The sequence below is a fragment of the Euphorbia lathyris genome, chromosome 4 (assembly GCF_963576675.1).
Source record: "Euphorbia lathyris chromosome 4, ddEupLath1.1, whole genome shotgun sequence".
NCBI classification, from domain to species: domain Eukaryota; kingdom Viridiplantae; phylum Streptophyta; class Magnoliopsida; order Malpighiales; family Euphorbiaceae; genus Euphorbia; species Euphorbia lathyris.
The window spans coordinates 4,389,734-4,400,826 of NC_088913.1; the positions used below are offsets into that span (position 1 = coordinate 4,389,734).

The window sequence follows — 11,093 nt, forward strand, 5'->3', positions numbered from 1 at the left end:
GTTATAAAATCCTTGAGAGATAACGATATGATAAACAAACACATCAGTAGATTGTGATTCGAAAAAAGAACATCCGTGATACATTAACATACAGCTTCAACATTGTCTTTCATCTACATAAAATTTGACTCAACAAGAATCTACCATCTGCTACCTAATTAGACAGGTAATGTTATGATTACAACAACACAACAATCAAAATTTGATGGCAGCAATTGAGACATGAAAGAAAATAGACATGAAAGAAAATACAAACCTACAATCTTTGCCTCACAAGATGCCTTTTTGAAGCACAATTGCCACACAGGCCAAACCAGAAGGTTCAGCTGTGTCTATTAGAACTTCTCTGCTGTCAATTGCTTCTTCTCTTCCCTACCAAAAGAAAGAATAAACAAATGTCAAGCACATGTACTCTGGGCACTGTTTCATTCATGTTTTCAAGTATATACTTTTCCTCTATTTATTTGTTCAAGATCAAACAATCCTGAAGGGATTGTAGTTTGATACATCTAAAACTAACAATCTCAAGAAGTGATATGATAAAGTGGGTGTAGTATGACCGTAGTTGTCCATTTGAGATTCGACTTGTGAATTCAAACTCTCATTTTGTGAATCGTGACTCTGGAATCAAATTAGAGATTTAGTTCAAATTCATAACGTTATAAGAAATAAAATGTTTACTACGATGAACTCAAAATATTATCACATATTAGTGTAGAAAATATCAGAAAAGAAATCATGTATGACAATTTTTTTTAACTTGTTATGAGCTTGACAATGATAGAATGCATCTAATTTGAGTTGATAACTTGATAAATAACAATCGGACTAAAGAATAATGGGTTTACTAGCTATTATTGTTGAAGTTTTTGATGAACCATGATGAAGATCCGACTCAAAATAGAATGATTTGAATAGCGAATTGTAAGATTCTACTATAATTTAGATTCACGCTATAGATCCGGTTTAAAATAGAGCTAAATCGAATCGAATGGTACGATTAGCGTCGTAGAATCTGACTAATAAGTTTAATATATATCTAACTCTTTAAAGGTGCATTCAAACGCCTAATGACACACCAAACTTTTGAAACGAATTTTCAATCACTTCAACTTGCTTAAATCAATGTTTGTCACCTCGACTTGCTTACACTGCCAACACCATGTAGAGTGTGTCATACCGTCACATGAAAATACGGGGTTACCAATGACAATTTAAGCAAGTTGAGTGGACAAAAAGGTTGTTTTTTGAAAGTTTAAAAGGCCATTAGGCATTCGGATACAAGTTGGAGGAGTTGGATATATATTTTAACCCAATATGCATGTTTTATTTACTCATAATAGTTCTGAGAGGCCATTCAGATTAACTATATGGATGAATATGCAATTTAAAATGTAAATCTTGCAAACAATTAAGCCTTGAAGAGCAGGAAGCAAATTACTTCCTCGCGTTCTTTTGCCAATTGAATCCATGTTTTTGTCCTCCACATCCATTTTTTGACTAGTTGTGTCCAATTTTTTCTCCTCAACTTCTTCCTTTTTTTGACTAGTTGTGTCCAAGTTTTTCTCCTCAACTTCTTCCATTTGATTGTTTTCGTTATCACTTCCATTGTTTTCATTCTCTTCTTTTCCATATGGATTTTCTTCATAAGCCCTTATAATGTACACCTGAAAAGACAATGGTTGTCAATGTAACCTCAGTGTTGTGTTAGCAGTCTCAATTTTTATACAATAACACGATTTATAAAGACAACTCGACTAACATGTTACGATTATCATTTTTCATGCATTTATATCATACATCATATGAAACATATTGATAATAGACTTAATACATCAGAGCCCCTTAAATATAATCCAAAAAACCAATTCGCCATGAACTTTAAGGATCTCCCATTAGCTCCTCGACTTGCTTTAAAGTGACACGATTAACCCCTCATGTGTTACGTGGCAGATTAAGTGCAAATTTGGATAAATTGAAGTGTTTATCGCTCTAAGCAATTTTAAGGATCAATAGACCAACTTAGACAAATTCAAGGGATTAATAGCGGATAAAACATCTCCAAAGTTCAAAAACCTATATAAGATAATATAACACAATTATGACACGATAACAAAAATGATATGTACTTGTGATGGAGGGAGTGACCTTGAATTTTGTACGGCTGACTAACTGGAATACCAATGCATCACCATCAACTAATTCGTGCGCAATAGCAAAGCCTCTCCACCCTGCACTCAGACCAGTTTTTGCAGCAAGGTATTTTGACTCAGTCTCATCTCCATTCTCATCCTCCAAAGTAATAAATTCATCACGAGAAGGAAGATGATCCTTGCAAAACTGAACTGGTAGACCCTGTCAAAATGTTTTAAGATAATTCATGGTTAAAATCCCCAGAGAAAGAAGTGTTCAAGTTAATAAATTGTCAATGACCATGTCTATCAAACAAACATCAGGAAACATAATTTGTTAAAAACATACAAAACGGAAATGTGAAAAGTGTAAAAAAAAAAAAAAGGGCGGCCCGGTCGCATTACGCGTCCCCGCTGAGCGAGGGTCCGGGGAGGGGTCCCACCACAAGGGTGTATTGGAGGCAAGTCTTCCCTTGCCAATTTAATTGGCAAGAGGCCGCTCCTAAGACTCGAACCCGTGACCTCTGATCACACAGCAACAACGTGTAAATATTAAAAATATATTTTAAAAGATTAAAAAATAATTTTGTTCAACATTATCAATATAGAGACCACCCACTCCATTTTTTTATTCCACCCATCCAATTATATGTGATAAGTGACATCATGCATGTCTTAGAAATTAATTAAAATCCAATATTTAATTGAGAAGTTAGACTTAAATAAAATTCGAGTTTTCAGAATAACAAGAAGTAGAAGATGAAATCAGAAATTATGGAGAACAAAGAACGAACAACAAGATGAAAAAAATACAAGCTCAAGCTCAAATGAGATTCAAAAGACAAGAATTATAAACAAGTTCTTTAAATTGAAAGATACAACGAAAGAATTATAACTCAAATAACAAGTTTCAATTTTCCTAATCTTAAACTGAATAGAAATTGCAAAATAGAAAGTTTGAATTTTAAGAATTTTAGTCCAAATCAGTAGAGAAAACCGTTTAAAAACTGAGATACACGTTTCATACTTTGGGTAATTAACGTGTTAAGAAACATTTGGCATGAGTTTCCTGGAGTTTTCGAGTCTTAGGAGCGGCCTCTTGCTAAATAAATTGGCAGGGGAAGGCTTGCCCCCAGCAAGCCCTTGTGGTGGGACCCCTACCCGGACCCTCGCTCAGCGGGGACGCGTAGTGTGAGCGGACAGCCCTTTATAGGCAGCTATTATTTAGGTAAAACATGTATGCAGTGATCAATCTCGAATCGATTAATCGGATGAAGTTCTGGTAAAAGTTTTTGCTTACTAGCCAAAATCCTCCAGTCACATGTGACTGAAGCATGGGTTTCACAAAACTTGGGAATTTAGATCCTAAGCCTGACTGAAGTTCTTCTGCTTTATCAATTGCAAGTGTTCTAACTTCATCAGAGGCATAGATTCGATTGAGCAGATCTCGATGTCTGTTATAACTATTGTAGCCTCTGCAAGGGAATTGCATAGCAAGTGTAAGATACATATGGATTCTAAATTGTCAATCAAATCAAGTGAAATATACTCAAATTTGTAGTTGCTGAAAAGTAAATGCAAACCTTCTAGGTCTGTCTATGTATTCAATTACCATCTGCCAGAAATATTTAAACAAATTAGAAAGCATTCAATTTCAGTCCAGCATCTTATAGAAGCATAGTTATTAGAGGCGCAACGGGTCCTAGAGCCTTAGCGCAAGACATAACGGACACTAAAAGAATCAAAATGTATAAAAAAAATAAATGATAATATTTGAGATATAAGAAAAATCTCAAATCAAAACGTAATACATACTAATTCATAACAATATTCTTAATCATAAATTCGAACATGCGATATAAACCTCGTATTCTAAAATTCCATTATATCCTATATTGACTGATAAGTACTTCTCATCAAAAGTCTGCAGTGCAAACTCATCAATTATAGCTCTCCTCATCTCCAACATCATCAAATTCTTCTTCAAGGATTTGATACTCTTTATCCTCATCATACTCAGCTACAAAGTCAATGCTTTGGCATAGCACTTGAATTAGATGTATTTGTGACATTAGATGTGTCTAATCCAATAGTAAAGATTAAACATCAATTGAATTCTTTTAAAACCCTAAAAAAACCAATGTGACATCTGACACGCCTGCCTCTTATAAACACAACTAGGCGCACCTTGAAAGTCGCCTGAGTGACAACGCCCACGTTTGGACTGCTAAGGCGTTCGACTTAGTGCCTTGTGTGTGTATGGAGTCTTAGGCCGTTTTTAACAACTATGATTAGAAATGACACACCTGCCTCTTATCTGCAGCACGCCTTGGCAGTCGCCTGAGTGACAGCACCCACGTTTGAAGTGCTAAGGAGTTCGACTTAGTGCCGTGTGTGTGTGGAGCCTTAGGCGCGTGTATAACAACTATAATCAGAAATGGCACACCTGCCTCTTATAACCATAGTATGCCTTGGCAGTCACCTGAGTGACAGCACTAAGGCGCTCGGCTTAGTGCCTTGTGCGTGGAGTTTTAGGCGCGTTTTTAACAACTATGATTAGAAATGACACACCTGACTCTTATAACGGCAGCACGCCTTGGTAGTCCCCTGAGTGACAGCGCCCACGTGCACTTGACTTAGTGCCTTGTGTGTGTGTGGAGCTTTAGGCGCGTCTTTAACAACTATGATCAGAAATGGCACACCTGCCTCTTATAACCACACCACGCCTTGGCAGTCACATGAGTGACAGTGCCCACGTTTGGAGTGCTAAGGCGCTCGACTTAGTGCTTTGTGTAAATGGAGTCTTAGGCGCGTCTTTAACAACTATGATCAGAAACACACCTGCCTCTTATAACCACACACGCCTTGGCAGTCACTTGAGTGACAGCGCCCACGTTTGGAGTGCTAAGGCCCTCGACTTGGTGCCTTATGTGCGTGGGGAGCCATAGGCGTGTCTTTAACAACTATGCACAAAAGCAGAACCCCTTTAATCTGATGGGTCTAAAACCATTCCCATAAAAGGATGTTTAATTTCTCGTATGTGTATGGAGTATAAACACAGAACACAAACAAAAACATCATACAAGGAAGAACACACTCAAATGTCGGATTTTTTTTTTGTGTGATTTTGAATGATTCTACATCTATAGACCCGAAAACCAACGGGCATGTACACTGAAACCGACACCGGAAAAGTTATTTCCAAAACATAACCTTCATAGAATACCTAGAAACGAAAATGGAAACAAACACAGACACAAAACGACGCTACCAACTAAAAGTGTCCGTGCAACATAGTTAAAACCAAAACACTGAACCCAAATGTCGGGTTTTTTTGTGTGGTTTTGAATGATTCTACAGTATGGACAGATGCACAATCAATTCAGGGAGAGAGAGAGGGAGATACTCACTTCCTTGTAGGTAACAGTAGGCTTATCTGCAAACCTAGAGGATCTTCTTACTGGTACTAACTCCTTTACACGATGAATTCTGGGTTTCGCCTGCTTCATCTGCGTATTATCACCGATTCATTAATTTAAGATCAACATCTAAACATAAAAACGCATTAAGACTCACCGGAGATTTCTTCGGACTCGCCGATTGGAGATCGAGTGAGAGGGATTTCAGATTAAGCTCTTCCATCCTTTTCTTATTCTCTTCCAACCTCTTTTCCCGAATGTTCTCATAGTTAGATTTCCGTACCACCATTTTTGGTTCCTTCTTCGATTGAAAAAAGAGGGCTGATGAGGAGCTGAAGAGCTTCTGGAAATGGAAAAGATCGTTCAGATTCAGAGCAAAGAATGGAGAAGAGAGTGGAAAGTTACCGTGTTTGAACCTTTTGAAATTCAAAAATGGCCTTTGCCCGCCTATATACTGCGTCAAGTACGGGCTCCTGTCCTTGGCTCTTTTTTCTTTTGCATAATATCCATTTTGGCTCCTTAAACATATAAATTGGTGTAATTTTATCTCTAGCATTTTTGAATTGGTGTAATTTTATCTCTAGCATTAGCAGTGAAGAAGAGCATCCCTAACATTGATAAGTTTGGTCAAATTTGAAAAATAATTCATCAATAATTCATCAAATGGTTTTTTGAGTCATGAATTTTGTCATCAATATTTCAAATATGTATCATTTTATCACACATTATTGACAGATCACAAACATATGATTACACATGGAAAAATGAAAAATACAAATATATATTGTACTTTGTGCATGGTGAAATTATTATTTTTTAAATATTAATCTCCAATTCTATTATTAAATCATAAAAAATACGAATTTTTTTTTTTAAACCAATAATATTTTATAATAATATCTGAAATTGACTCAACTTACTAATGTTAGAGTTAAAATTATACCATTTTAAACATTATCAGTAAAATTTCTTCTAGCCGTAAATATTAGGGTTATTTTTATACATTATCCCTAATTTATTAGTACTATATTTTTACTCACATGGTTCGTATTTTTAATAATATTTTATTTAGTTTTAAAATTTTATTATCACTCAAATATTTAAATTATTCAATAGTTTAGTTATGTACAAGGGATTAAACTGTTGTAAAACAAAATTTTAAGACTAATAAACGTGTTATTAAAATACGAGGATTAAACTATATGTTAAATAAAAATATAAGGATCCATAAATTATTTACCCAATAATAATAATAATAGAATTTTCGTACATGTTTTTTTAATTTAGATGTTAGCATTTCAATTAACGGTGTCTTCTATGCTTACTTTATTTTTAACAAAGTAAGTCTTATTTTGTTTTTTCCACCATTGGACGATGGTGGAATTTGACAAAGTAAGCTCATCCAGTGGTGAAAAAACAAAGTAATACTTACTTTATTAAAAACAAAGTAAGCATAACCTTTACCTTCAATTAACATATTTTTTCTATAACTGTATTAGTAACATATTAAATATCTTAAACATAATTAATTTTTGAAATATCTCATATGACAGTTATGTAATAGTCAAACTAGTCTTTTTAAAATTTTGGTAAGAATAAGGTAAAATTAATTATGCTTGGAAACGTTAAGGCTAAATTTATATCATTTCGTATGTTAGCACCAACTCCGTACTTCCTTAAAAATGTAGAGTCAAATGTAATCCTTATCCCCATCAATATTTTTTATATTACAAAATAAAAGTTTAAAGACCACTAATATTAGTATCATTATAATTTAGAGACATTTTATTAGAAAAAGGATAAAAATAAACTTTATGATTTGACCGATCATAAAGACAGTTTACGTGGTTTAAAAAATTACAAACAGAGATTATGTACTTTGTGAAATTTGTAGTTAAAAGATATATCAGTCAATTTTTCAGTCAAACAATATTTATTGGTTATTTAATTTATAAGTCAAACCTTGTATTTTGAGTAATTTGCAAAGTCAACCTTTTTAATTGCTTCCTTTCATGATAAATAGTTACGATAATAATTTTTGATAGAATGACTTGAGTTTATAAACTGTATAAAGTATAGAACCCATGTTTTTGCAAACTTTTAAACAATGTCTTTACAAATCTGTCAAACCACAAGATTTATTTTTATACTTTTCCCTAAAATATATGTTACTCGATTTTTAGAATTAAACTGAAGAACTACTCTCAATACGAAACACTCTCACAACAATAATTTTCATTATACACAACACTGTGTCTGAAAACCTAAGATTAGGAGTGTGCATTGGTTCAGTTTAAAACTGTATATCGAACAAACCGATTGAATTCGGTGTTCTAGTTTGGTTTTTTTGACACTTTGGTTCGGTATCAATTTTACTTTTAGGTGCATTTCGATATTCAATTCGGTTCGGTTTGACAGAAAATGTAAAAAACCCGAACCACACTGAATTATACATATTCTACATTATTATATATATACATATACCCAATTTTACCAGTTTAATTTTTTTTATTGTTATTTGGATGATAAGCCAATATAAATATATTCTGACAGTATGCCAAATTTGTTTATTCCAGTCATAAATCTAATGAGAAATGTAGTGATTTTTATTTGTTAACTAAATTCGGGTTGTTCCGTTTAAAACTGAACTGAACCAAATATTTTGATTTGATTATATTTCGGTTTTACATGCTATTCAGTATCAGTGCCAGTGTCAATTATTTTGGTACGGTCAATATACAGTTGGACGGATGCACACCCTCGCCTAAGATCCTAATCTGAGACTTTCTTTGTCATATTATCTTGGCTAAATATATAATAAGTCCTTAAATTTTTATAATTTTAAAGATTGAGATTCCAATCGACCAAGATTCCACAGAGAAATCCATGTTATAAGAGAGGGAACACTGGCACTCTGTCCACATCCGGAGAGCTCCCGAAAGAGAAAGGCAGTTGATCAGACCCTGACGCTACAACCACCACTCCGAACCAGCCATTTGGAGGCCCTCGTAGTCACCATCAACATCGCCGGCTTTAAAATGCATCGGGTGCTGGTGGACACAGGGAGCTCGGTGAATTTGCTTACTTGGAGAGCGCTCCGCGCTATGAAGAACACTCACACGACCCTCCGTGCCAGAACTTTTCCCCTGGTCGGTTTGTCAGAAATAGGAGTCCCCGTGAAGGGAGTCATCTCTTTGTCAACAATCTTTGCCGAAAACGACAAACAAGTAGAAGACACCGCTAAATGGGTGGTGGTGGTGGACATCCCCTTGGCCTATAACGCCATTATCGGAAGACCTCTGTTGGCTGGCCTCAAAGCCACAATTGATATCTCCGACCTGTCTTTGACTTTACCGCGTCGGAACGGCAACATCACCATCCAAGGAGATCGCATCCTGGCCAAGAAGCTGCATTGGGAGGCGACTCAACCTCGGACGGCACTCTACCTTGAGGACGGTCTGATGGATATGAGAGGGTAAACCCCACACCGATTGAACCTGCCAGCGACTGCCCCGTCGGGGAGAATAAGACACTAAAGATTGGGATCAAGCTCCCACCTCCTATGGCTAGCGAGATAAAGGCCATCCTAATAGAGCATTCGGACGTGTTCGCATGGTGCAACGAAGACATCACATGAGTCTCTCCCGAGCAAGAAACTCACAGATTGAACATCAACCCTTCCGTCGAACCCCTAAAGCAGAAGAAACGGATACAGGCGAAGGACAAGCAAGCTGCCGTCAAAGCAGAGATCAAAAAGCTATTAGCTGTAAAATTTATTCGAGAGGTCCACTATCCGGATTGGCTTTCTAATGTTGTACTTGTAAAGAAAGCCAGCGGAATACCGTATGTGTGTAGATTTTACAGATGTGAATAAAGCATACCCCAAAGATTCTTACCCGATGCCTAACATAGATCAGCTTCTAAACCAGACAACCAGTCGCAAAATCTTGTCCCAGTTTGATGCCATCGCTGGCTTTCAACAAATCCCTCTGGACCCGGCCAATGCCGAAAAGACCTCCTTCATAACGCATGAAGGAATGTATTGCTACAACGTGATGACGTTCAGTTTGAAGAATGCAGGGGCCACATATCAGCGACTAGTAGACAAGATGTTCGCTCATCTCATCGGCAAAACGGTAGAAATATACATCGACGACATGGTCGTCCTGAGCACTGATGAGGGCGACCACCCGCGTGACTTAGCGGAGGTCTTTAAAATTTTCAGGGAGTACAACCTCAAGCTAAACCCAGAGAAATGTTTCTTTGGTATCCGTAGCGATAAGTTCCTTGGTTGCGTGGTTTCCGGAAAGGGTATCGAGCCTAATCCCGCAAAAATTGAGGCGATCTTAGAAATGCAAGCACCACACAACTTACAGGGAGTTTAGAGGCTCAACGGGAGAATTATCGCCTTGGGACAATTCCTTTTCTGCTCGGCACAGTGTTGTTTGCCTTTTTACAAAGCAATCAAGAAGGAACATCCCTTCAAATGGTCTACGGACTGTCAGGCGGCATTCAACGCTATTAAAACTTTTCTCGCCACGCCGCCACTACTATTAGTGCCAAAGCAAGGACGGGACATCCAACTGTACTTCACTATCTCCGATGAAACTGTGGCAGTGGTTTTAACTCAAGAGGAGGGTACGGAGCTCTATCCGATTTACTTTTTGAGTAAGGTCCTGAAGGGTGCAGAAGCCTGATACTCCGAGGTTGAAAAGGCTCTGTTCGCCATAACGCAAGCATACGAGCGTCTCCGGATGTATTTCCAAGCGCATACTGTTGTGATCAAGACCAATTATCCTCTCAAGAAGACGGTCCAGAAACCAGAAGTCTTCGGTCGGATCACCAACTGGTCAATTCGACTGTCGCAGTTTGACATAAATTTTGAACCCCGCACGGCAATCAAAGCTCAAGTGCTTTCCGATTTCATTGTCGAATTCACCGGGTCATCAACTAGCAACCTCACACTAGCAAAAGCTCACAATAGCGACCTATGGACCATGAGTGTGGAGGATCCTGCGGCCCAAGATGGACAGGCACAGACATTGCCATTCAGGGACCCAACAACCTTCGACTACGGTACGTCGTCCGACTCGATTTTCCAACCACAAACAATCAAGCAGAATATGAGGTCGTGATCGCAGCTCTTCGGTTAGCCAAAACAATGGTAATCGGACACCTGACAATCTACTCAGACTCCAAACTCATCGTCATCCACGTCAGCGGTACTTATAGAGCAAAAGACCCAACGATGTGTCAATACCTGACGCTCGCCAAATCCCTACTCGAGGATCTCAAAAACAAAGGAGTAACCTTTACCCTTACACTCGTACCGCGAGAAGAGAATGAAGAGGCAGATGCCATTGCCTCTCTCACAACAAGCGAGTAGTCCCATGACCCGCATACCCTGATAGAAACCGTTGCGGCCCCTGCCATTAGCATAAAATGCTTGTTACAGATCGACACAGCAGATGCAGCAGCGGGCAGCTGGAGGAGCCCCATAATCAGGTATCTAGAAAATGGAACACTGCAGGAGGATCGGATG

The 11,093-nt window shown here is 37.5% G+C and overlaps 1 protein-coding gene across 2 annotated transcripts; it reads right to left on the reverse strand.

Annotated features, from left to right (window-relative positions):
- Positions 1 to 57: 57 nt before the first annotated feature.
- Positions 58 to 5,977, reverse strand: LOC136226132 (B3 domain-containing protein At5g42700-like). 2 transcript variants are annotated; one of them, XR_010687609.1, is made up of 8 exons: positions 5,709 to 5,977; positions 5,543 to 5,641; positions 3,716 to 3,747; positions 3,433 to 3,607; positions 2,149 to 2,355; positions 1,442 to 1,667; positions 257 to 372; positions 58 to 154 (listed from the first exon to the last, which is right to left on the reverse strand). XR_010687609.1 is itself a non-coding variant. In XM_066014461.1 (7 exons), the coding sequence occupies exons 1-7, from the start codon at positions 5,838 to 5,840 to the stop codon at positions 353 to 355; spliced, it is 891 nt and encodes a 296-aa protein (XP_065870533.1). In that variant the 5' UTR covers positions 5,841 to 5,977; the 3' UTR covers positions 58 to 352. The 2 variants fall into 2 exon arrangements, 1 of the variants encoding a protein (XP_065870533.1); XM_066014461.1 differs by having other exon boundaries at positions 58 to 372.
- Positions 5,978 to 11,093: the final 5,116 nt, after the last annotated feature.